General features: G+C 37.9%; 3 protein-coding genes across 3 annotated transcripts; 2 read left to right on the top strand and 1 right to left on the bottom strand.

Annotated features, from left to right (window-relative positions):
- Positions 1 to 4,085: 4,085 nt before the first annotated feature.
- Positions 4,086 to 18,242, bottom strand: LOC6050941 (peregrin). Its single transcript, XM_038263330.1, is given in 10 exon segments — positions 4,086 to 4,829; positions 4,892 to 5,004; positions 5,006 to 5,209; positions 5,212 to 5,252; positions 5,255 to 5,310; positions 5,371 to 5,519; positions 12,018 to 13,138; positions 13,141 to 13,165; positions 13,168 to 13,706; positions 17,171 to 18,242. Coding segments are annotated over 10 exon segments (3,633 nt in total). The 5' UTR covers positions 18,096 to 18,242; the 3' UTR covers positions 4,086 to 4,369.
- Positions 18,243 to 18,327: 85 nt separating this feature from the next.
- Positions 18,328 to 26,300, top strand: LOC6050944 (OCIA domain-containing protein 1). The gene is made up of 5 exons (XM_001867422.2): positions 18,328 to 18,500; positions 18,565 to 18,699; positions 25,405 to 25,583; positions 25,643 to 25,806; positions 25,953 to 26,300. The coding sequence occupies exons 1-5, from the start codon at positions 18,441 to 18,443 to the stop codon at positions 26,201 to 26,203; spliced, it is 789 nt and encodes a 262-aa protein (XP_001867457.2). The 5' UTR covers positions 18,328 to 18,440; the 3' UTR covers positions 26,204 to 26,300.
- On the top strand, positions 22,074 to 25,229 carry LOC119768798 (protein vav). Its single transcript, XM_038260030.1, has one exon. The coding sequence runs from the start codon at positions 22,772 to 22,774 to the stop codon at positions 25,082 to 25,084; it is 2,313 nt and encodes a 770-aa protein (XP_038115958.1). The 5' UTR covers positions 22,074 to 22,771; the 3' UTR covers positions 25,085 to 25,229.
- Positions 26,301 to 26,318: the final 18 nt, after the last annotated feature.

Raw genomic sequence — 26,318 nt, 5'->3', positions numbered from 1 at the left:
CTCCCTTGAATTTTACTAAAACCAAGTACACCAACGAGTAGAGCAAGTTTTTGTGAACATTTCTGTTTATTTTCACTTTCACTAAAAGTTATTCTATTTCTTTACCAAGCATTTAACAAAAAAAAATCCCAAGGGTATTCTAATCGAGGCGAATGCATTGGGCCACGCCCATTTTTCTAATATCGGCTTAGTTCTTTTTCTTCCAACACTCTGTCGAGTGTTGCCATTTGCGCTGACAGTTCAAACGAACACTCACGAAAAGTGGCATTTATAGGGAAAGTTTCCTGGCATCGCTGGCTGTGCTGCTGGTGGTGTTGACGGCCAGCCTTTGTTCTTTTTGCCTTCGTCTCGCTCGGTTTTCTTCAGCCTTCGAGTGGAATGCAAAGTGAAAATTGAAACGTCAAACGACTTGGCGCGTTTGTTTTTGATGGCGCTTGCTAATTTATTACATTTTTCGGGATTATTCTTCAAGTGAGTGCCTTACTAATGATCAAAAGAACATGTTGCCGGTAGTTGGAAGCAATTTCATATCTTAAGCGCCGTGAAAAAGTAAGCGAAAGTGAAAAGTTAATTTTGGCGATATTCATTAAGCGTTTGAGGGATTCTCGTGTGTCACTGTGTGTGCCAACAAAATGATGAGAAGTGGTCTCGCAAAATACAAATTATGATCAAAAGTGCATTAAATGTGATCTTTTTGGCCAGTAAGTGGCATACATTTGCGTGCTTACTCGAGGCGGTGCTGTTGCTGGTAAGTTTATAGCCCAAATAGTATTTTTGGAGCTTTAATCTAGCATCAAACTCTCCATATGACGAAGATAGGTGTTTGATTGGAAAGGGTAGATTTCCCCTAATTGTTTTGTTTTCATTTGCTGCCTCACACGTGCTCACGCTCAATTTAAAAACACGCATCACACACACTGAGAAAAGACGGGCGAGCTGTCACGACAGCAGCGCCATCAGCGCCGGATGAGTGGATGCCGAAACAAAATTACATTTGAAATAACCGTTTTAGAAGGACGATGGTTCGGCATTCGAGTGTCCCGTCTGTTTGTCTGTGCTTATGCTATGCTTATCTTCTTCTTCGAATTGCATGTCATTGTTGCCGGTAATGTTTTTTATTGATTCAAAAGTGCAGAAAATCGCTGGCAACAGTGTCTGCGGCACACTCAGAAATGCCGCGCGGCAAGTACCTTCGAGATAAACGGCTAGCCAGCTAGTACAAATCTGGAGTTTTTTTTTTTTTTGAAAAGGTACAATAAACCAAATTTTCAGTTTCTGCTTTTTGTGTATTTTTCAATACCCCTAATTCAAGGCGGTTTCAAAAACACCCAAAAAGCAAAAACTGGAAATTTGGTTTATTAGACCTTTAAAAAAAACTCCAGAAATATTTTTTAAAGTTTTCGTCAAAAGGTCCAATAAATCTTTTTTTTGTATCTTTTATGTTTTTTTTTGTATCTTGGATGTTTTAAAATACCCCTTACTAACCTTCTTGAGATGGTTTCAAAAACACCGTAAGGGGTATTCAAAAATCCCAAAATGCAAGAAAAAAATGTTTCTTGAACAAAAAACTCTCGCATTTTTTAATTTTTTAATTTTAAATTCTTAAATTGGATAATTTTAACTTTAAATTTTGGAAATCCTGGGATTTTAAATCGAAAAAAGTTAAACCAAAATATTTTAAATATGTACTGAAATTTTGCCTAATTTTTAATTTTTTGATCATTGCAATGTAGCTTGGACTTTTTAAATTATCGAAATCAGTTTGGTAAGCGGCAATAGTCGTGAAATTCAAGTAGGTGGGAATAGTGTAATAAAACTCTATAACTCTAAATTTGAATAAAAATTCATAAAACCACGCATAAAACTTTAGAATTTTACATAAAATTTTAAAGTTTTGAATGAAACTTAAAAAAATTTAAAATTCATTTTTTTTAAACAAATTTAAAATTCCAAAATTATTAAACATAACTTTAAAAAATCAAAAATTTAATACTTTTTTCTAATTTAGTGGATGGATTTTTTAAAACCTTAAAATGTATTGTTAATAAATTTCTCAAATTCAAGATTTGATGAAAGAAGTTAAAAAAATCAGACCGACCTAAACTTAATATAAAAAAAACATAATATTTTAATCTTCAATTTTAAAATTCAATGAGTTCTAGATTTCAAATTTAAAAATTGTTAGGGTTAATCAAATTAAATTTCAAATTCCTTAATTCTTAAAACATGATTTAAAAATTTCAGATGTGATAATTTTTAAAATTAAATGAATGGATTTTTTTAAATTCTAAAATTTATGGTTTAAGAATATCCTTAATTTAAAATATGATAATGCAAGAAGTAAAAAATACCGACCGGCCTAAATTCGAAATTTTAAAAGTTCAAAGATTTGAAAAAAAATCTATTACCTTATCTTTAAATTTTAGATTTCAAACAATTCTTGATTGAATTAAAAAATGGCTAGGGCTAACAGCATTTAAAATTCCAAAATTCGAAAATATAATTCAATAATATAAATTTTAACAATTTTGAAAATATTATGGATGGATTTTTTAGTTTAACAATTTATTGTTTAAAAGTTTCCCAATATCCCGCAAGATAATGAAAGAATTCAAAAATTCAGGCCGACCTATATTCAAAATTTCAAAAAATTCTGATTAATCCTTATACCCAAGTCCTTCACTTAAAAATTCCAAGAATTGTAAATTTCAGATTCAGAAATTCTTAGAGTTAAATAAATTTAAAATTTCAAAATTCTAAAACGTATCAAGATTTTGTTTTTGGAGAGGTCCAATAAACCAAATGTTCAGTTTTTGCTTTAAAATTGGTAAATTGGTAGTAAAAATAATGGAAGGATTTTTTCCAAAATAATTAAACTCATTGTTTAAAAATTTCCCAAATTCAAAATTTGATAATGGAAGAAGTAAAAAATGCAGACCGCCCTAAATTTAAAAAATATAAAAGAAAAACCTAAATCTTAAATTTTAAAAGTCCATGAATATTAAATTTCAAATTCAAAAATTCTCACGGTAGTTTAACAATATTGAAGCTTTAATGAAAGGATTTTTTTTTAAATCTTATAATTTATTGTTTTTTTTTTTTTAAATTTCCCAAAATCATCAATTAAAAAAAATCAGACTGACCTAAATTCAAAATTTCTTAAATTCTAAAATTTTAAATAAATCCTAAGACTCAAATCTATATTTTAAAATTCCAAGAATTCTAAAATTCAAATTCAAAATTTCTTGAAGACTAAAAAAATATAAAATTTAATAACTTTGTAAATTTGATGAATGATTTTAAAATTCCAAGAATTCTAATTTCAAAATTCCAAGAATTCTAAATTTCAAGTTAAATAATTCTTAGAAATAAATTTCTCAAATATAATTTTGAAGTAATAAAATGCATTTTTTTTAATTTAAATTTTTGTTGTTTAAAAAATTCCTAAATTCAAAATTTGACAATGAAAGATGTGAGAATACAGACCTAAATCCAAAGCTACTAAAATTCAAAAATTAAAAAGAATACCCGATACATGAATCTTTAATTTCAAAATTCCAAGACTATTTTTTTAATTGCATTTTTTTAATAAAAAAAATATGGAATTACTGAAATATTCAATATATTCATTTTCGAGAAGAGGTTTGTCTGATCACGCCTTCCGTTGGACGGGGAAGTAAATGTTGGTCCCGGTCTAACCTAGAAGTGTTAGGTCGATAGCCCATTCCAGGTGTAGAAGTCGTCTCCCTGGAGTCGCTGGTAGGTACCAAAGGTCGTCAGTTCGAATCCCGGGGGTGGATGGAAGCTTAGGTGTAAAAAGAGGTTTGCAATTGGCTCAACAATCAAGCCTCCGACGTAGGAATCTCGCAATCGAGAACGCCAAGGCAATGCTGTAGAGTTAATAATTTGATTTGTTTTAGTTCTAGAATTTGGAAATCAAAATATTTAAAATTCAAAGCTTCTAAATTAAATAAAATTCTAAAATACACTTACGTTTGATGCAAATGATTTGTTATGTTTGCGTATTGGATTCAGACTGAATTCGGATAGTTTCAGAATACAGTTGCAAAGTCACGAATTTTTGATGCCAATCAGTATTTTATTCATAATCGGGTGATAAAACACGAAATCTACATCATAAATAGTACACTTGTTAGTCTTAAGCATCTAAAAGCGCGTGTCCTAGCTCTACAAGAACATTCAATAATAATAATAGTTAATAGATAAACGTTAATATAATAATAATCGCCTTCCTGTGTGAAATTTTTCATCTTTCTTTCAATTTGAATTTTGTGCAACAAACAACACCACACAACAATGATGACACCTAATCGGACTCCGCCGTCGTCGTTGCAAACTGATACCGGCCTCACAACTTCCCCGCCGGCCCATCCGCACTCGAGACCTGGCTGTGGTAGTGCAGCGCCTCCTGGTACGCCTTGTTGACCGCCTTCCGTTCGGTGGGCTTCCGCGACTCGACCAGTTTGCTCTGGTCCAGCTCTTTGTTGACGCCGAGCAGCTCGAGTTTGGCCGCCGGAAGCCACTGCCAGGTGCGTTTGGCGTCGAAAAACAGCACCAGAAAGACCTGCTCGTCCGGATAGTTGGCCTTGAGGGCGAGGACGTCGGCGGGAGGGGCCGGCAGTGGGACGCCGTTGTGGACGAACCCGGTCGGGATGTCCGGATCGATTATGAGCGCCGGGTACCACGGATAGCCGCGACACTTGGCCCACACCAGCTTGAGCGGTTCGAGCAGCGGCTTCTCCGGAAACGGTTCCGTCTCACTGGTGGACATTTCCGTGTCGCAGAACGAACCGTCGTCGCTGGAGCTGCTGGAGAGACGCGAGTTAAACTGTGTACTCTTGAGAACCTCCCCCCCAAAAATAAAACTCACCCAAACTCCGACTCGGTTCCACTTCCGCTGAACCCGCTGCAGCTGCTGCACGTGCTTCCGGTGAAGCTGAGATTGCTGTCGTCCGAGTCGGAAATCTCGCGGTCCTGCCCCCCCGCGGTACACCCGGAAGCTGTCCGGAATGGCCTCGAAGCTCTTCTTCTCGCCCGAATCGCCGCCGCCGGATCTTCGTCCACTGCTGCCGGATGGTCCCGGCAGGCCGAGAAAGCCCGGCTCGCCGAGTTGCTTGCTCTGGGACGACGAGGACGACTTGCCCGACGACCGTTTGCCGCGGGTCGTCTTTTGGTGGATTTTGCCTGCAGCAGCAGTTCGGTCGTCTCGGCGATGACGGCCTCCTCCTTCGAGGAGTTTCCGGCTTCTTGAGGGCTGCCTGGGCCTTGCGCGTGAACAGGACGGCCGTTCTGAGGGAAGAATTCAAGTTAGTGATTTTATTTAGTGTAATGAAAAGACAGAATAAATACCGTCGATTGACGCCCGATGGCGATGGGCTGTTGTTGAGAATCTTCAGCGGGCTGGCGGGTGGAGTCTGCAGGGATTTGGGTGACTTTGCGGTTGAGGTCGTCGGTTCCGACGGCTGCTTTTTGGGCGTCTCCAGAACAGGTACTTCGGGCTGAAGAGGTAAAAATTATGAAAATTATGGTATTTAAATGTGTGTCAAATATGTTTAAGCTATGTGTTCTATTTTCGTATCACATAAAGTATAATAAAAATAGTAGATCATGCAACAAGCTGCAAAATGATGATTTTTCAGCACGAGTCTGAGCATGAGGCTCTGCCGAGTTGGATAAATACGACGAGTGCTGAAATATTCTAGTTTTGCAGCGAGTTGCATACATCAATTGATTAATTCTCTAGAATTCCGCAAAAAAACTTGATTTAAATTTTTGTATTTTATTTTTATTTTTATGAAACTTTGGCGACCTAAACTTTGGAAAATATTTGCAACGGCCTAAATATTGTGCGATCAGTTCCTAGCTGGACTCGGTCACTGGAAACGACCGGCGACTCAGTGACCGACGAAATAGGCGGCGGGCCAGATGCGGGCATAAAAATGTCAAAATCTCTTCCCCCCTCACTTCGTCTCACCATCCAGCTGCAGCTTTGTTGACAAACAAACGGAGCACGCGGTCGCATGATGGCGGCATCGAGCCAGAATTGGGGGTGATCAGGTGATTAAAAATGAAAGTTTTTTCAAGAAAAATAATATTTTTCCGACCGAATAAAAAAATTGCGAGCATGTTCAAACAATTATTCCTGATGTCGGAGAAGTGATGAAAAAGCAAAATTTTAATCCATAATTTTTCTATAAATTGAATTTTTTTCACTCTAACTAGGAACCCCTAGGTCTATCCACGACCGTTTCCAATGACCGTGAGAAGATGCCAGAAAATCCAGCTACGAGCTAAATCCACAATATTAAACAAAAATAATTTAAAAATTTATGAAACCAAAAATTCTAAATTCAAAAATATAAAAACACAAAATTAAAAAAAATTATAAACCTAAAAAATATTAAATCAAAAATTCTGAGTTCAAAAATTTTATAATGAAATATATAAATAAAAAAAACAAAAGACTTAAGATTCTGAAAAAAATGCATCTTTTGAAAAATAGGTCAAATATTCAAAAAATCACAATAAAAAACTAATGAAATTAAAAATTTAAACTACAAAAAATTAAATGAAAAAAAGACTTGAAATTTCAATTAAAAAAATTAGAAAAGGGTAATTCTCCGCCAACTCACACAGCAGTTGCTGACCCCTCTTAGATTTGCGTGAAACTTTGTCTTAAGGGGTAACTTTTGTCCCTGATCATGAATCCGAGGTCCGTTTTTGATATCTCGTGACGGAGGGCGGTACGACCCTTCCATTTTTGAACATGCGAAAAAAGAGATGTTTTTCAATAATTTGCATCCTGAAACGGTGATGAGATAGAAATTTGGTGTCAAAGGGACTTTTATGTAAAATTAGACGCCCGATTTGATGGCGTATTTTTCATCGAAAAAAACACTAAAAAAGTTTTAAAAATTCTCCCATTTTCCGTTACTCGACTGTAAAAATTTTGGAACATGTCATTTTATGGGAAATTTAATGTACTTTTCGAATCTATTGACCCAGAAGGGTCATTTTTCATTAGAACAAAATTTTTCATTTTAAAATTTCGTGTTTTCCAACTTTGCAGGGTTATTTTCAGAGTGTAACAATGTTCTACAAAGTTGTAGAGCAGACAATTACAAAAATTTTGATGTATAGACTTAAAGGGTTTGCTTATAAACATCACGAGTTATCGCGATTTTACGAAAAAAAGTTTTGAAAAAGTTGGTCGTCATCGATCATGGCCGTTCATAGTCACCCGCGACAGACACGGACGACGAAACGAAGCAAAACGCAAAAAGTAACTTTTTCAAAACTTTTTTTCGTAAAATCGCGATAACTCGTGATGTTTATAAGCAAACCCTAAGTCTATACATCAAAATTTTTGTAATTGTCTGCTCTACAACTTTGTATTGTTACACTCTGAAAAATAACCCTGCAAGAAAAACACGAAATTTTAAAATGAAAAATGTGTTCAAAATGAAAAAATGACCTTCTTCTCAATGGATTCGAAAAGTACATTAAATTTCCCATAAAATGACATGTTCCAAACATTCAGTAACGGAAAATGAAGAATTTTAAAAAAATTAATGTTTTTCGATGAAAATACGTTTTTCGAATTCTGAGTACGCCATCAAATCGGGCGTCTAATTTTACATAAAAGTCTGTTTGACACCAAATTTCTATCTCATCACCGTTTCAGGCTGCAAATTATTGAAAAACCTCTGTTTTCGCATGTTCAAAGAAGGTCGTACCGCCCCTCACGATATCAAAAACGGACCTCGGATTCGTGATCAGGGACAAAAGTTACCCCAGGACAAAGTTCCACGCAAATCGAAGAGGGGTCAAACAAAAGATTACATGAACCTCGTGACGAAAAAAGCAACATGAACAAAGCGCCATGTACATTCGGCGAAGAAAAACGAATCATAACAAAGCGTCCCCCTCAATGACAGCAGGGTGATATCGACGTTGGTGATTTCAAAAGAAGTTATGTTTGTTTTTTCTCAAATAAAATTACGGAAATAATGTTTTATTGAATTTGGATGATCAAGTATCAATAAACGCAAGGTTTTTCATCGTTTGTTATCATAAGAACATCTTATTTTGCTTTTATATTAAAATGGGAATTAAAAATAGATGCTCAACATTCAAATGCGTTTTTATCAAAACGCACGGTTTGTACATGATGCTTTTTGAAATGTTGGCATCGAAATATTTCAAATTTCAACATAAAAAAAAAAACAAAAAATCTAAATTTAAAAATAAAAGAAATATGAAATTAAGGCTTAAAATTTCGAAAATTTACATTTTTTTTCAAATAAATATAAAATATTAGAAAAAATTAAATAAATATGACATCAAAAATTCCGATTAAAAATATCTTTAAAAATATATGCAAGCAAAATAAAAATAAAAGATATAAAATTTAAAATTATTTAAATTTTTTATTTTTAATGTCAAAAACAAAAAATTAGAAAAAAACAAAAAAAAGATTTTTAAAAATTATTTGAGAAACATAAAAATTAAAATTTCCAAGGTACAGTCCACACTTGATGATCCCAAGGCATGGAGAATTTTAACATCGGATAATTGAATCTTCGGATAAGGGGCCGTGCATAAACCACGTAGCCTTCAAATTTGTTTTTATTTAAAATTTTGTTTAAAAATATAATGAAATTAATAAACTTTGGACAATCGAGTCTGGACAGTAATAAAAATCTTTGATTCAAAAATTCGCAATTCGCAATTTTCAGTGTAAGAACAGGTCTTGACCGATCTTATGCACTAGGTTCCCGTCGAACACGCACTGCCCTTACACCTACATCTCACCCTTGCTCTGAGTCAGTACGAGCAGCACGCTAGAACACGCTTTGAGTGTTCGTGCCAGGCATGCACACCTTCTTTTCCGGTTACGCATTTTAACTCGGCCGGGGGTGGTACATTAAGTAGGGTTTGATGTAAGTATAAGCGCCTAACCATTTAAAGTGTGCCTATCCACTTTCATTAAAGCAAAAACTGTTTTATTTTTAGTTTGAATTCAACAACTAGTTGTTATCAAGGGGTTGGAAACTCTTAGGGCTATAATTATTATGTTAACCAGTATATCAAAATATATGTAAGTATACTTATTATTTCCTTTACTTATCGCCAGTATACTTACCAATATACTGAGAGTATCATAATATACTAACAGTTTACTGCTTTTCGGTTAGTATACTAACAAGTATACTGGAATATCGTTAGTATACTAGGTATTCCTAAGTAATATTAGAGTTTCCAGCCCCTTGGTTGTTATTTACTGTGTATTGTTTTCTCCTGAAATCCTAGTGTTGAGTCGTGTTTATATGTTGCTATTTCTTTTGTCGCGGTGTTTTGTTACAATTTTTCGTCCTAAGCATGTTATAAAAGTTTACCAAAAGTACAATAGTAATATTTGTGTTAATTCTTTAATCATTCCAAAAATTGAGTAAGGGCTCGAACCTCACTTGTTTTAAAGAAAAGGGTGAAGATTGAAAACAATTGACAGTAAAAGAGAATTTATTTTATAAAAATCAAGTATCAATAGTAAGAGAATGATGAGCGAATTTTGAAGAATAAAAATGAGAAGCTAGATGTAAAATTAGACAATAGTTAATAAATAGAGATACAAAACAAGCTCAGATTAAAGTAATGATAATTTATAGGACCGATAAAGAATTATTCAAATAAATAAATTCGCAATAAAATCAAAAAAGATTAGGCGAATGATAAATAGACTTGATCTTACTAGTACATTAAGGAAAAGTATATTTTTAAGGAAAAAAACAAAGTTTGTTACAGCAGTATCAATTGGTAAAAAAGAGTGGAAAAGCTTTGAGAGATAAGAGAATCAAAAGTTACTAAAATTAAAATCAAATGTTGGATATTAAATAGAAGAATCAGTGAAGAATTGGGAATCAGAAGAGCAAAATAAAAATAGCAGCCTAGTTGGTAGCTGAGAATGAAGAGAAGAGAAACCCCGTTGTGCGATGTTTCAGGTACATCCACAGCAGTTGACTCAACATACTGCGAATCAAAACAATACCGTCTACAATCACAAATTACTTCCCTTTCCCACATTGTCGCGCCCCTTTCTTTTAGCCGTCTCGACTCTGACCCGCGGTAGTCAAAGGTTTACGATCCGTTTCCACAGGCCACCAGCTAGGTCATCATGAAAACCAAGCCAACGTGGAGGTAAGAAAATAGGACACTCGCAAGGAACCAGAGCTATACTGTTCTGATCAAGATAATTCGGATGATCTAACAGAACTACGGATGTAGTTAGTTACGATCCTTCCAGGATGTTCCTTACGTGGACGTCAACCGAAGGGCATGCAACAAGGTCAGTGCCATTGCATGCTCTTAGGTATCAATCCTTGGCCTGCAATAATAAAAAAAAATCTTTGATTCAAAAAGATAAAAATTAAAAATTCAAAAAAAATATAAAAAAATATTCGCATTAAAAAATAAATATAAAAAACCTTAAGACTTATAAAAATAAAATCTGAAAATAAAGAATAAAAAAATATGATTATAGATTTCTTCAGCTATTCAAATCAGACCAAAGTAGGGTCGTAGCAAAAGGCCAAAAAAAAAGATGTTTTTTCATGATTCAATGATTGAACTTCAATCGAGTCTTCGGATAATTGAGTCTGAACTTTAATAAAAAATAGAAAAAAAAATCTACAAGGCTGGCTGAAAACCTTCCTCCCTCCCTTCAAAATCGACCCGAAAAATCAGGATCAATCAGATGTTTGTGTTTATTAAAAAATCTTATGAATTTTTTAAAATTTTCGATGCGCTGTACCGCAAATGTTGTTTTTTTTCGCTAAATTTCTATTTTAGTGAAATCATACTTTTTTTAAACTAATAATTGTACAGTCATCCCACATATTCGGAACACCCACAAATTCGGAACACTTTTGTGATAATTTGTCAATAGCATGCCAAAAGTAGCTTTTCTGTCGACCCTAATATTTTTAGAACCTTCATTTGGACATTATCTTGATATTTCACTAGTAAAAGTAATACTTTTTGAACAAAAAAATTCATTCCAAGTTTTTTTTGTCCAGAGCAGCAAAACACTGCCTCCAAATGGCCTGTTTCATAATTGTGGGATGTTATTGTGCCTCCCACAATTGTGGAACACCTGAATTTAACTGATATTTTCACACAAAAAAGTTATCAAACCATGTATAAAACATCACTAAGCTTGAGTCTATTGGTTTCAGTGTGTGAAGTCATTATTTGGTAATAAATATGTATTCCTGGACTGATCCAAAGTTTGTTTACATTCGTAAGAAAAAGTGTTCCGAATTTGTGGATTTCAAGGGTCAAAGTAATTCTTCAAAAACTTCATATAAAAGTTAAAATTTGCAGATGTTCGATACAGCATTCGAAAGATCGCAAGAAAAGCTTTCAGCTGAAGGTAAAAGCGAATCATTAAGTTCAATTATCGATTTGCTATGATTTTTTGAACATTGGCCGATCTGGAAACCGTTCCGAATATGTGGGATGACTGTAAAACAACTGAGCTAGTGTAAAATGCATTTTAAAACACTTTTTTCGTTCATATGTTGAGAAGATGGCTTGTTATTTAAATTTTTATTGGCCTAATTCAAGAATTCAAAAAATGATAAAATCAATTATGATATAAAAAATATCATAAAAATATCAATAAATGAAAAACAAACAAAAAACATCTGCAAAAAAACAAAAGGATTAAAAAAAGGAAAAAAATTAATAACTAAAAATTAGGAAATTTTAAAAATAATCCCTTCAAAAAAAGGAAACATTTTTTATTTTTAAAATATTTTTTGATCTTAGGATTTAGGCCGTTGCAAATATTTTTCAATGTCTGATGCAAAATATAGTTTTCCATAATTTCGCTGCCGTCCAGCGGGAATTGAATTGGAATCTCATCCAACGGGTTCTTGCCTAAACCTTGTTGTCTTACCCAAAATTGTATGATTATTCAAGCAAACACCACTCACCATAACCGGCGCCGCCACCTCCTTGACCGCCGCCACAATCTTGTCCGGTTCGCGCGCTAGCGCCCGCTTCACCTTCTCCGCCCGAATCAGCTTGACCCTCTTCGAGCGCGACAGCCCGTGCTTGATTCCACCCGCTTTGGTCATCTGCTGCTGCATCTTCTCAATCAGTTCAAGGCTGGGCGGCTCTTGGGCGAGCAGCGCCACCTCCGACTCAATGTCCACCGCGAGGGAATCCTCCGAGTCCGGGGTTGGTGCTGCTGCGACTGTCGGTGCGATTGCTGGTGCGGGAATTGGCGTTGGCGCAGCTATGGCTTGTTGTTGTTGTTGTTGCTGCTGTTGGGGATGGGGTTTTTCGAGGATTCCGGCCCGTTCGAGCTCCTTCCGGATGGTGCGGAAGATGATGGTTCCGGCGTCCTTCATTTTGACGCCGGCCCGGTAGAACATGGTGTCTTTGTTGTTGTAGGTCAGACAGTTGTTGCACATCAGCAGGAAGTCCGCCTCGAGGTCTTCGATGCTGCAGTAGTGGCCGGTTTTGAGCTTTTGCCGCATCGTGCCGAGATCCATCGGGTGCTTCACAATGTCCAGGTAGTCGTGGACCTCTTCGGTGTCGACGGGTTCGCGGAAGATTTCCTGCGCGTCCTTGGCTTCGAGCTGGTCCAGGATTCGATGCAGGGTGGACTCGATCGGGTTGAGTTGGGTCATGACGCACTGTTCGTTGGTTTTGATCAGGATCAGTTTGAGTTTTTCACGCTTGCGAACGAGTTCGCAGAGGAGGCGGGCCCGTTCCAGATCCTGGCGGAGACACTGCCAGTACTTGAGCTGTTGGTACAGCTCGCGAGCGTCGGGCGATCCGTCCGACTTGTCCCGTGGCAACGGCGGTGCACTCTGCGATGGGCCTTGACTCTGGAGACGTCGCAGCAGCGGAACTCCATTCCGGTGTTGCCGTTTCAACGTCCAGTACGCGATCAGCCGCTGGATAAACTGTGGCTTCTTTGTGATGTTGACCAGCGAAGAGATTTCATCTACCCGGTTCGTCGGAATCGTCGGAATCAAAATGACCGGTGCCGAAGTCCTCTTCATGGCCAGCATCTTCCGCGCCTTCTTCATTTTCTCCCGGCAAATCTCCTCGGGTCCGTCTCCCCACCCGAATCCCCGGCGATCCCAACGCATTGATCGGCGTGTGAGTGTCACAATAAGCCGTCTTCTGGACCACCACCGGATGCGTGTCATTCCCACGAACCTGGTCCATTCGCATGCACAGGCCAGCCTGCTGGGCACAAGTCACGTGAAACGCCGCATAACACGAACTCCGATTACATTGAATGCAAGCCCCAATGCCCTTCTGCTTGCAAATGTAGCAAACCAGCCGCCACCTCGCCGCCGGAATCGTCTCGATCGAATCGATCGGCTCCAAAAACACCGTATTCGCAAACCGAACCTCCGGAATCCACAGCGCACAGACCACATGCGCCCACTGGTTCTGGTCGGTCTGCTTGAACGCCCCGCCCGTGTTCGGACAGAGCACGCAGTCCACCGAGCGGCTCGGACTCTGCAAACACCGCCGACACAGCCACTGGCCCTCGGGGATGTACGGCACGCCGTAGCAGTCCTGGTGCACGGCCAGGTTGCACATGTCGCAGAACAGGATCACGTTCGTGTTCTGGCACTCGCCGTCCATGCAGATGCAGCCTGGAAAGGCAGAGGGGACATTTGTTTAGTTGGAAATTGAAGAAAAAAAATACTTAAAAACGTTTTATAAAAAGAAGTATGTTTCTGAAAATTACTCAAATTGCTTCAAATTATTATTTTTTCTTTTAAAATATATAAACTTCAATTTTGAAAGCATAAATCAACCGGCAAAAAGCATCTAAGATTTCAAATGATATTTTCAAAACTAAATTTTAATTAAAAAAAACATTTCGAACAAACGTAACTACATAATTCAAAGTAAACCCTTTTCACAACCCGTGCTCAAATTCAACCCAAACCATCGAGTTATCTCTGCGGTAAACTTTACATAGTAGGTCTGGCCATTTAAGGAAATCCAAAATAAGTAAAACTGGTAACAAATCAGGGTGGCAACGGGAGAGTCGAAAAAAAAATCCCCGTCAAATCCGCGCCGACCCAAAACCCAATCCGCGCGAAATCCGCGCCGAATGAAAAAAGGAATACGGTAAAACCCTATGCCCTATGTAAATTTTCATGTACAACGACTAAAACATGCTTAAAAACCCAGGGTGGCCACCTCGGGAAAAAACCGGGAAAACCGGGAAAAACCGGGATTTTTATCCACCGGGAAAACCGGGAAAAACTCGGGAATTCGACCGACAAACCGGGAAAATATTTTATGTTACGTTAAAATTTGACAAAAGCCTCCTTAAAGTATTCAATATGTTCTTTTCTCAATAGAATATTATTCCTGTTATTCTAAATGAAGAATTCACGAAATCTATGTTTGAATTTGTGTGATAGACTCATGCTTCTTGGCTATGGATTTTTTTCTGTTGTATCCTATGATACTTTTACCAGGCGAATTTGTTTTTTTTTAATAAAGCAAAATGTTTGCTCTACCAGCGGTTCTCAACCTGGGACACATGTATCCCTGGGGGTACCACGAGCGGTCTCAGAAGGTCCGGAAGACAAACCCCGTAATGGCGGACATTTACCCCATCTTTGCTAAAATATTAGTTTTGCATTAAATTAAAATTAGGCTTTTTTGTAAGTGGAAAATATGGATATCATGGTACGAAAACAACATAACAGTAAATATCTCTCTAAATTTAAAGATCAATACTTTTCCTTCAAGTTGTCACACAAAATACACTCTTTTAAAATATTTTTCTTGGCCTGTATCTCAGTAACAAAAGAATGGATCAAAAATGTTCAAAAAAGAATGCAGTTAAGAATTTTCTCAACCATTTGATTTTTTAAGAGATAAAATAGAATTATTTTTTAATTGAAAATAGCTACAACTTCAAAAAAGTATTTGTAGTATGTTTAAATCTGAAGAAAAAAATATAAAAATTCAAAAAACAAGCCATAGTCTCAACATTTGAATGCAAAGTGTTAAAAAATGCATTTTACGCTAGTTCAGTTGTTTTGCAATCATTAGTCTTCAAAAAATGTAAGATTTAACGAAAACAAAAAATGAACGAAAAAAAACTAAAGATCGAAAATTTTCAAAAATTCAAAAGATTATTAAATCAACCCAGACATGCTTAAAAATGATTCTAGACGCAAGGGAATGCATTTTAAATTGATTTCAGCTGATTGCACTTAAATTTCCATTAAAATTTTGATGTTTTTCGAAAAAAAAATTGTCCCCTGATTTTTCGGGGCAACAAAAACTTTAAATAAAATTTGTACCCGCCTTATGTGTTGTTAAAAAATCACAGCACGGTAATTTTTTGATTATTTTTACCATTGTGTGTTTTGGGTTTTTTAGAAAGTATTTTTTATCAAAATTATTCTAAAAAGAAAGTTTCAAGGTATCATTTTTTTTTACATTTGTATGGCACTTTTCCTGCACTGCTGCCAAAGTGTATACAACCTTTTTTTCAAAGAAAATTAACGAGAATTTACATCAATGTTGATTACAATGTATTTTTGTAAATCTATTTTACAAAATTAATAAATTCTATTAATAATTTATCTTATTTTAAAAAATAAAAACGATTTTTGATGAAAAAACGCAAAAAATTGAAAATTAGAGGATTGATTGATAACAGATAAAAAAGGCTTCGTTTACAACTTACTTACTTTTTACTCAAGATTTGAAAGCTTTGTTGAGGAATTCAAACTTTGAACCAAATGTATGCGTTCAAACCGGGAAAAAACCGGGAAATTGAAAATCGAAATCTGGTGGCCACCCTGATTAAAAACCATTTCTGATCACTTTTTTTTTAATTTTAATGCAAAAAAGTTGTCAAGACAACATTTTTTCGATGGATCAACTATGGTCCCTTGAAAAGAGCGGTCAAGAATTCCGAAATTCTTATTATTTTCTCCTCAAAATTTCTCGAAACTAAAATATGATTTCGAAAATGATCCATACTAGAAAGAGGCAATTTCAGAATTTAAGAATATAAAAATTCAAGAATTTAAGAATTTAAGAATTTAAGAGTTTAAGAATTTAAGAATTTAAGAATTTAGGAATTTTAAGAATTTTAAGAATTTAAGAATTTAAGAGTTTAAGAATTTAAGAATTTAAGAATTTAGGAATTTTAAGAATTTAAGAATTTAAGAATTTTAAGAATTTAAAGAATTTAAGAATTTAAGAATTTAAGAATTTAAGAATTTAAGAATTTAAGAATTTAAGAATTTAAGAATTTAAGAATTTAAGAATTTAAGAATTTAAGAATTTAAGAATTTAAGAATTTAAGAATTTAAGAATTTAAGAATTTAAGAATTTAAGAATTTAAGAATTTAAGAATTTAAGAATTTAAGAATTTAAGAATTTAAGAATTTAAGAATTTAAGAATTTAAGAATTTAAGAATTTAAGAATTTAAGAATTTAAGAATTTAAGAATTTAAGAATTTAAGAATTTAAGAATTTAAGAATTTAAGAATTTAAGAATTTAAGAATTTAAGAATTTAAGAATCTAAGAATTTAAGAATTCAGGAATTTCAGAATTTAAGAATTTGAGAATTTAGGAATTCAAGAATTTAACAATTTCTGAATTTCAGAATTTAAAAAGATTTTAAGAATTTAAAAGTTTAGGAATTGAAGAATTAAAATTTTCGAAACATTGAAATTTTTAATTTTTTGATCAGTTAGATTTCTCAATTCAAAATTTGTATATATATATTTTTTTCAAATTTCACTTCCCTTGGAGACGGAGATTTTTGCAGATTGCTTAGTAAATTTTATCATGCTGTGATAATCGGAAGTAGAATCAACAGAATGGGATAGTCTCAACAGATATTTTCAATTTTTAAAAATAAGGCCGTTGCAATTGTTTTTCAAAGTTTATGTCGTCGTCCCATTAAAAATTGGTGCGCTTTCTCTTAAAAATCAAAGCATTCTTTATTTTTTCTGAAAGAACCCCCAAACATATCAAGTCCCCGGTGTAGGTTTGTCGCAGTTAGTCGCAATGTCGCCAAGTTGAGGAGCGATCATTCTCCAATGAAAAATAAATAAAAGCAAAACTTACAAACAGCATCGTCGTCCACGATGGCACCTCCATTCTGACCGCCAGTGACCGCAGCCTGAAAATACGACTCCTTCTCCAACCGATCCATGAGCAACTCCAGCGAATCGACCGGCACCGGGGCCAAATTCTGCCCCGCCCTCTTCTCGTTAATGATCCCCAACCAGGTCGTGTCCTCCTCGTCAACATCGTACTCCACCTCCCCGTCCAGCTCCTCCGTGCTCTTCTCAATGAACCGAATGTACGCCGTTGGCCGAGCCGGCGCATCGCAGATCGTGTAATCGTCCATCTCTTTGAAGATTCCTTCCGGGAGTTTTACTTCCGGTTCCGTCGGTGGCGGAACGGCAAACATCTCCGTGTCCGGATCAAGCAGCTTGGCGCGGGTCTCCTCAATTGAAACGAGCCCGAATTCTTCGTCCACCGGAATGTTGATGTTCTTCCCGCCAAACTCAATCTTGATCAACCCGTCCGGCTCGACGTAGGTCAACGACTCCCGGGCCACGACCTGCTGGGCCTTGTTATTCTTCGGCGTTCCAACCTTCTTCTTATGGCTCTTTTTATTCGTACTTGCCGGTGGCCTCCTCACCGGAGTGTCGCAATTCTCCGCCTTTGAAACGGCCGGCTTTTCACTTTTGACCGATTCCGGTGCCACTTCCGGGGTGTTGTTCTCCTCCGCTCCTCCCTCACCACCCTCCCCATCCTTCTCCGCTGGAGAAGCTACCTCGGCAACAGCTGGCACCGGTGCTCCCGCCGCAGCCACCACCGCCGGTGGTGTCCCCGGCGGCGGATTGTCATGGTCGAAGCTCTTCAAGTGGTACTGCAGCCCGACCACGGATTTGTACTTTTTCTCGCACTTGGGACACTTGAACGGTGGACAGTTCTTGTTCAGCGTCTTGATGTAGTCCTGCACCTCAAAGTCGAGCCCCATTTCGGTGGCTGTACAACCCGCGGAACTACCGGCGGAACGAAAACACGGAACACGGAACCGACCGACCGAGAAAAGAACGCTTGTTTGTGTTTACACTTTTCGCTCCGAAAAATGCGTCTCCGCGCGCCGTTGACAGCTGACAGATTGATGGCAGGGTTGCCAAAATTCGTGCAGCGCACAAAGCGAGGGGTGATTCACCGAAAACCCATGAAAACGTCAAAGTCAGCTGAGATTTGCGGCATTTTCGGGACAACAACAAACACTATTACGCCAGCATGAGCAATTTTTGAGTGATTTTGCGTAAATTTTCAGTGATAAAAAGTGAAATTAGCTTAAATTTGAACCATGGACAGGACGGAACCGTTCCAGCAGCCGAACTTTCAAGAGCAGCAGCGAAATGCATTGGTAAAGAGTTGATTTTCGCGCGGCTTCAACAAATAGTAAATTTTTTCCTCTATTTCCCTTGTAGAACTACCAATTTTCGCCGGAAGAGCTGAAGGTGCTGCAGGAGTGCAACCGGGAGGCGTTCTTCCAACGGTCGCTCCCCCTGGGAACCGTGTTCGGGTTGGGAACGTACTACGCCGTCCAGCGGGGTCTTTTGAAGGTAGGAATTCCGACGGGAGAAGTTAGTTTTTGATGTTTTTTCTTTGACGTGGGACTACGTCAGAAATGTGAATATTTTTATCTGGAGTTTTTTTTTGAAAAGGTCCAATAAACCAAAATTTCATTTTTTGCTTTTTGGGTGATTTTTAATACCCCTGACTCAAGGCGGTTTTATAAACACCCAAAAAGCAAAAACTGAAAATTTGGTTTTTTGGACCTTTTCAAAAAAAAAAAAAAAAACTCCAGTTATGTATTATTTATTATCCCAACATCCAAGCTCTTAAAAACCGGAACTGTAACATCAACTCGCTGGATCTCGGCCACAACTCAACTCATCGATATTTCTTATGGAAAAAATACATATTTGTATTTACGATGTCCAAAATTTGTAATACCTAAAAGATTGCAAGTTATTGATTTCTTAATTTCAAAATTTTTATGATATTTTTTAAAATTTTCGTTTTTAGTTATACATTATTAATTTTTTAATATGAATTTTTTAGATTGTTTTTTTTTATTTGATAAATAAGGCTTTTTTTGAATTTTCAGATTTTTAATTTTGAAATTGTTAAATTAATATTAAAAAAAAAACAACATTTTGAAATTTTCAAATGCATTTTAATTTTCTGAATTAAAAAAAAATGCAAAATTTAAATTTAAATTAATTTTTTATGATCTAGGTACTTTTTGGAATTTTATTGGATTTGAATTTTGATTTTTTTGTTTTGATCTAAATCCTTATTTTTACTATGCTGAATTCTTAGAATTTATATTTTGAGAATTTGTAATATAAAGTTTTTGTTTTTTTCTTAATATTTCTATAACTAAATTTTTGACACCTTATTAAAAAAACAATTGCGGTATTTTTTTGTTTTAAGGTTATTTGGTTTTAAATGTTTTTGAAATATATATTTTTGATTTTTTAAATCTTTGAAAAAAAAAATTAATTTTGTGAAAATCAAATTTTAAGAATACCTCAAATTCGAAATTTTTAAATACTGGTACGGAAGGAACTTAAAAAAACGCTCAAAATTGCAAACGAATCAATAATTTTGTATTCGATGAAATATTATTAAAATTTCCTAATAACCTTATGATGCAGAATCTCAAAACGCAGAATCTAGGAATAAAAATTATTTTTTATGGCAGAAAAATTCATGAATTTTAAAAAAGTTAATAACACAGAAGTTTTTTTCATAAATATGAAACAAGAAAAAAACAAATAAATATCCATTTTTACAAACATCTCTTTGATATTGAGAAATTAAAAAAACATTTCTTTTTGAGAAATAAAAAAATCTAAAATTTAAAAAACAAAAATTAAAAACAAAAGCAAAATTTAAAATTTTGCAGGTTCAAAATTAAACAATTCTTAATTCTTAAATTTGAAAATCATGTATTCAAATATTCAAAAAATCTAAATTCTATGATTTTGAAATTCAAATGTTCAAAATCTGTAATTTAAAAAAAATAGATGTTTACAATATTGAAAATTTAAACATTCAATAATATGCTTCAAACATAAAATTCAGTGATATTAAAAATGATTAAAAAAAACTGAGATTCTAAAAACTCAAAAATTGAACGAACAGTTTTAAGCAGTTCGTACTGTATTTTCCGAAGTCTTCGCAAAAATTTCTAATCCAATAATGAATTTTTTTTTCTTGTTTTGCCTTCCTCACCTTACTGAGGAAAGGCTATAAAATCACTCGAAAAATGAATTTATTGATTTGACCTCGTAGACCCACTTTCACGTATACATATAGACTCAGAGTCATGTTCTGAGCAAATGTCTGTGTGGATCTTGGTGTGGATGTGTGTAGGTGGGTGGACAAAAAAATTGTCACTCGATTTTCTTCGGACTGGATTAACGGATTTTGAACGTATTAGTCTTATTCGATCCGTCTGGGTCCCATAGGTCTTAAAATCAGCAAGTTTAGTTAAGTACTTCAAAATTTATGCTAAAAAAACGTATTGGCGTATGTCCGGAAGATTGTAAAAATGGTGGTTTTTGCAAGAAAACTTATCATGTTATACATTTTTAGAAAGGTATTAAGAAGACCTTTCAAATGAGCATAAAACATCGAAGATCTGACCACCCTATCACAAGTTATTAGCACTTAAGTGTTATTTATACAATTTTTGGAGGCCAGATTTCAGACATTGTGATAGATATATTGTCTGAATCTTCCATGCGAACTATCGTTGGATAGATATATTAGATATTTTATCAGATCTTGCCGATGAGCTAGAAATATTGAAGGTCTGCGAACTTTATCAAAAGAAATGAGTAATAAAGTTGATTTTTTAAACATGTTAAGGGGGAATGTTTCTATTTTTACTGAATGTATTGACTTTATGAATCTGAGGAAGGCACCAACCACCTAAAGGTGGATTTAGTAACGTTTTTTGTAGAATGAGATAGTGGCATTTAAATTAAAAAATATAGAGAAATTAATAATTTAAGAATTGAGGAATTTAAGATGTTAGAAATATAAAAATTTAAGAATATGGGAATTTAATGTTTCTTTAAATTTAATTTAATGTTATTTTTGATTAAAAAAATTAAGAATTTAGGAATTAAGGAATACAAGAATATGAGAATTGAAAGTTTTGTAAATTTACAAGTTTGAGATTTTATAATACTCCCAACAATCTCAAGCGTACCATACAAGGCGCTCAAACCGAACTGCCAACTTTTCTTAGGGATCTACGATACGTATATCTACGTACTTAGCCTAAAGGCTGATTTGGTTTTGTTTTTAAATGTCCATGTTCCATTGAATTCAAATTTTAGTATGTATTGTTGATTACTTAAATTTTAATTTTATGAATGCATGAATTTTTATTTTTTTTAATTGGTACATTAGGAATTTCTGATACTCTAATGGCGATTCATAAATTTAAATATTTTTGAGTTTTTGAGTTTGTAAATATAATCATGGTTTTGAAAGCCTCTGTTGTGATCCTCTGCGGAAACTTGTTGTCCAGCCCCAGCAGATAGGGTTGATTTTTTAACGCAGTAAAAAAATCTGGTCAAACTTTTAAGGAAATCAAGTTGTGTAGAGTAATGAATACAAGTATACAATTATCAAAGTCTTGATTTTTTTAATTCCTGAAATAATTTTATTTAAGGTGAATCTTAATTCTCCATCTGTTTACTTTTTTCATTGAAATTCGGAACAATAATTATAGTCTTTTTTGGAATAGTTGATAAAACCTTGAAAAAAACTATCTCAGAAGCTGAGTCTGATCAATCAAACTGAATAAATGAAAAAAATATGGAAAATTTTCTCGGCTTTTGAAAAGGAAAAAATTATTTAGGCAAGAATGATATTTACGATATTTATTCAAATCCAATCGTACCCCTCGTCGTCGCACCCAACCTGTCACTGCCACACACGTTTGACATTCCGTTGCACACCCTCTGGCTGGAGGACGGCAGACATTTTCCTGCACACACCCGTCACTGTCAGCTCATTTTCACTCTCAATCAATCGCCCTTTCAAGTTTCCTGTGGAGAAAAAAGCTTTTTACCCGTCGTTATCGCCCGCCAAAGGCGCCAAAAGTGTCGCAACTTCCGGCCGAACGCACAACCGTCACTTTCGCGCCGTTTTCGTGCCGCGTCCGCTCTGCAAAGTAAAAAACAACGGTCCCAAAGTTGGCGGCCAAGGCCAAATTGCCAACATCCGCAGGGCACTCTTTTTTTTCTCGCAGTGTTGGAGCGCAGAACAAAGATGGCGGCCCACCTCCTCCAGTCGAGCCCGTGCGAGAGAACAGCTGAGCAGCAGTGAGATAAACATTCGAGCTGCTGTCTCGCTCGCTCCCACACCCACACGCGAGTAGGCAGAGTAGGCGTTTGTTTGTGGTGGTGAGACCTGTCACCTGGTGCGCGCGATTAGGGCCAGCTGATTCTGGCGAGAACATAAAAGACGCAAAACGCAACAGGCGCTCCAAAGGTGGTGCATCGTACGTGACCTGGGAGCGAATTCCGGTGGACCGTTTTCTTCGAATTGGCTTACGTGGCGAGTTTCGCACAAATTTCTTCACAAACTATTCAAATTCAGCAAACAATGGCGCTAATGGACGAACTGTGGCGCGAGTGCGCGGCCTGGCTGACCCGGTGCGGCATCATTCCGGCGGATCACATCGCAAACCAGCCGGAGTCGGAGATCAAAACGCTGGCTGCCATCCTGCGCGACGGAGTGCTGCTCTGCAATCTGCTCAACTTTCTGGATCCGCAGTCGTTCGATATGCGGGACTTTAACCGCAAACCCCAGATGGCACACTTTTTGTGCGTACAGAATATAAAATTATTTTTGGAGATATGTAAGTCAAGCTTCGGCCTAAAGGATTCGGACTTGTTCGAGCCGACGATGCTGTACGACCTGTCCAACTTTCACCGCGTTCTGGTAACGCTCTCGAAGCTGTCCCAGTGTCGGAAGGCTCAAACTCTCACCAACATTCCTGGTTTCAACTTTGAAGTGTCACAAACCGACAAGAGTAGCTCAGATGAGGATATTTACAAGGATTTGCACGTCGCAACGGTGAATCACATGACGTGTGCTGGCCACGACGAGCACGATTCCAAGGTGGAGGAGGTGTATCAGGATTTGTGTTCTATACAAATTACCCGGAATCAGCACTCGTCGATCATCAGCTACGAGCAGCGTGACTTTGTTATAAAAGAGCTGGTGGATACCGAGACAAACTATTTAGAGGCTTTAATGGCGCTAAAGTATAAGTTTATGCAACCGCTGGAGAGGGTGTTGCAGAAAGATGTGATACGTGTTATATTCCCGTGCATACGAGAGTTGTGTGACATTCACGAGACGTTCCTGAGCAAGCTGCGCGAGGCAACGGCGACGGACGCCAAGATAAAGCTGAGCAGTGTGTTTCTGGAGTTCCGGGAACCGTTCCTAATCTATGGTGATTATTGTTCCAGCATGACCAACGCAACGGATGCGCTGCGGGATGTGTGCAAAAAGACCAGCAACATTGAACAGGTCGTTAACCAATGCCAAAAAGAGCACAGCGGCGGGCGACTGCAGCTGCGTGACATTCTCTCTGTGCCAATGCAACGAATTCTGAAGTATCATTTGCTGCTGGACAAGCTAGTCCAGGAAACGAATCCGTCACATGAAGATTTCCGTGGCCTTGAGCGGGCCAAAGAGGCCATGGTGGATGTTGCACAATATTCCAACGAAGTCAAACGAGATTCCGAGCATCTAGTCGTTATACAGAAGGTTAAGGAAAGTATTTTAGATCTGAATTTACCCAGTGGAAACAATCTGGAGCAGTACGGGCGGCTACTGCTGGACGGAGAGCTGAACATCAAAGCGCACGAAGATCAGAAGACCAAGCATCGGTACGCGTTCGTGTTTGAGAAGGTTATGATCTTGGTGAAGAACTCGAATACCAAAATTGGGGAAGGGCAGTACGTGTTCCGGGAGGCGCACAACCTGCAGGACTACCGGGTCGAGATATGTCATTCCAGGCGGACGTTGGGCCGGGACGGAAGGCTGAAATACTCGCTACTGCTGGCACGGAAGACGCAATCGACGGCATTTACACTGTACATGAAAACGGAGGAGGAGCGTGACAAGTGGAAGCGGGCATTTGACATTGCGATGGAGATGTTGGATCCGATCGGGTGCCGCAACACGGACCACATGTTCTACGTGTGTACCTTTGAGACTCCGGTGGTTTGCCGGCACTGTTCCAAGTTTCTGAAGGGCAAGATCCACCAGGGATATCGGTGCAAGTGCTGCGAGATAATTGTCCACAAGGGGTGCATTTCGTCGACCGGGAGGTGCAAACAGAATCAGTCGCCTCCGCCGGTCTGCGATCGGTTGCTGTCGGAGTTCAATTGGTTTGTGGGCTCGATGGATCGGGACGCTGCAACGCACAAGCTGGAGAAGAAGAAAAGTGGCACGTATCTGCTACGGGTCCGTCCACAAGGTGCATCGAACTCGTACGAGACGATTTATGCGTTAAGTTTGAAAACAGATAGTAAGGTTATAAAGCACATGAAGATATACAAAAAGCAGGACAATTTAATGGTTCTGTACTATTTATCAACGCGGAGACACTTTAAGACGATCGTCGAGCTGGTGTCGTTCTACGAGCGGAACGATTTGGGCGAGAACTTTGCCGGACTTAACCAGACGCTGCAGTGGCCGTACAAGGAGGTCATCGCCACGGCGCTGTACGACTTTTCCCCTACCGAGTCGAACCAGTTACCGCTGAAGCAGGGCTGTCACGTCGTAATCATCGGCAAGGAGGGCGACAGCAAGGGCTGGTGGCGCGGCAAAACGCTCGAAAAGGTGGGATTCTTCCCGAAGGAGTACGTCCGCGAGCACCAGCCGACCCCGGACGAGCAATAACGTCACGACGACCGTCACTTTGCCAAATTTACTACTACAAACTGTGATGAATCTCTATTTCCCGTGCATTGTCGTTGTTATTGGTTAGCCTCGCGGAAGAACAAGCAAACTATTAAACGTAAATATCCTAGAATAACGCTCAAACGTAACGGTCGTGGGAAGTGTTGGAGCCATACATTAGCTAGTCGGGTCGATACTGGTGGTTACGAGCGCAGATCATCTAGCGTGTTGGTAGATTTTAAGGTACAAACAGGTCAACCATTCATACAGCTTTGACTGAACAAATCGTTAACAGAAGATTCTCCCCGCTTTCATTCCAGGCCGGTGCTCGCTTCGGCGCGGGTCCGAAGGTCTTCATCGGGGTCACGTTCGGGTACTTCCTGGGCAAGCTGAGCTACCAGAGCAAATGTGCCGACAAGATCATGCGGCTGCCCAACTCGCGCCTCGCCGACATCATCCGGCAGCGGCGCCAGGGCGGCACGGCGGGCGTCGAGCGATTGTACGTTTGTAGATCTTTGGTGAAGATTTGGTAGGGTGTTCAAAGAACTTTTTTTCTAGACTTCCCGATCAGAGCCTCGGCGCCGGCAGCATGCTGTCTCCGTTTGGACCGACCACGCCGAGCGATACCATCACCGGGGATCACTACCGGCGGGACTTCAACCTGGACGTCCACGTGCCGCAGTACGCCGGACTGGACGACAACGAGCGGCCAACGATTGATTGTAAGTTTTTGCGGGTTACCGTGGAGATTTTTCCTTATTCCAAATCCCTTTCCGTGTCATGATGTTGAGGATCATACATAACGAAATCCAGTCCGCAATCCACTAAAACGATCTTCTGACGCTGATCATTGCATTTCTCCTTCCAGCAAGCCGCCAGCTGGACGAAGATCTCCAGCTTCCGCCGAGTCCCCCGGTGACCAAGTCGTACGAGGAGTTGCGCCGCCAGAATCGGGAAGATTACATCCGCCGGCAGCAGACGCCGTACCGGGCGCCCCCGATTCCGGAGGAAACGCAGCCGCAGATCAGGCGCGAAGCGGAACGCGCAGCTAGGGTCGAGCAGCCGCAACAGCCGAGCCAGCCCCAGATGAAGAACAAGTACGGCGATTCGTGGTCATAGACGGACGGCCTCTTTCCATTTATGTTCTGTTCTCTCCGGTAGTCGTTGTTGTTGGTCAATTTCCTAACCTAAATAAAGATTGTGCTTGGAAGGGATACTTTCGGAGTGTTTTTAG

The sequence above is a fragment of the Culex quinquefasciatus genome, chromosome 3 (genome assembly GCF_015732765.1).
Source record: "Culex quinquefasciatus strain JHB chromosome 3, VPISU_Cqui_1.0_pri_paternal, whole genome shotgun sequence".
NCBI lineage: Eukaryota > Metazoa > Arthropoda > Insecta > Diptera > Culicidae > Culex > Culex quinquefasciatus.
Note: the sequence above shows the minus strand (reverse complement) of the source record. Positions and strands in the feature narration are given on the sequence as shown.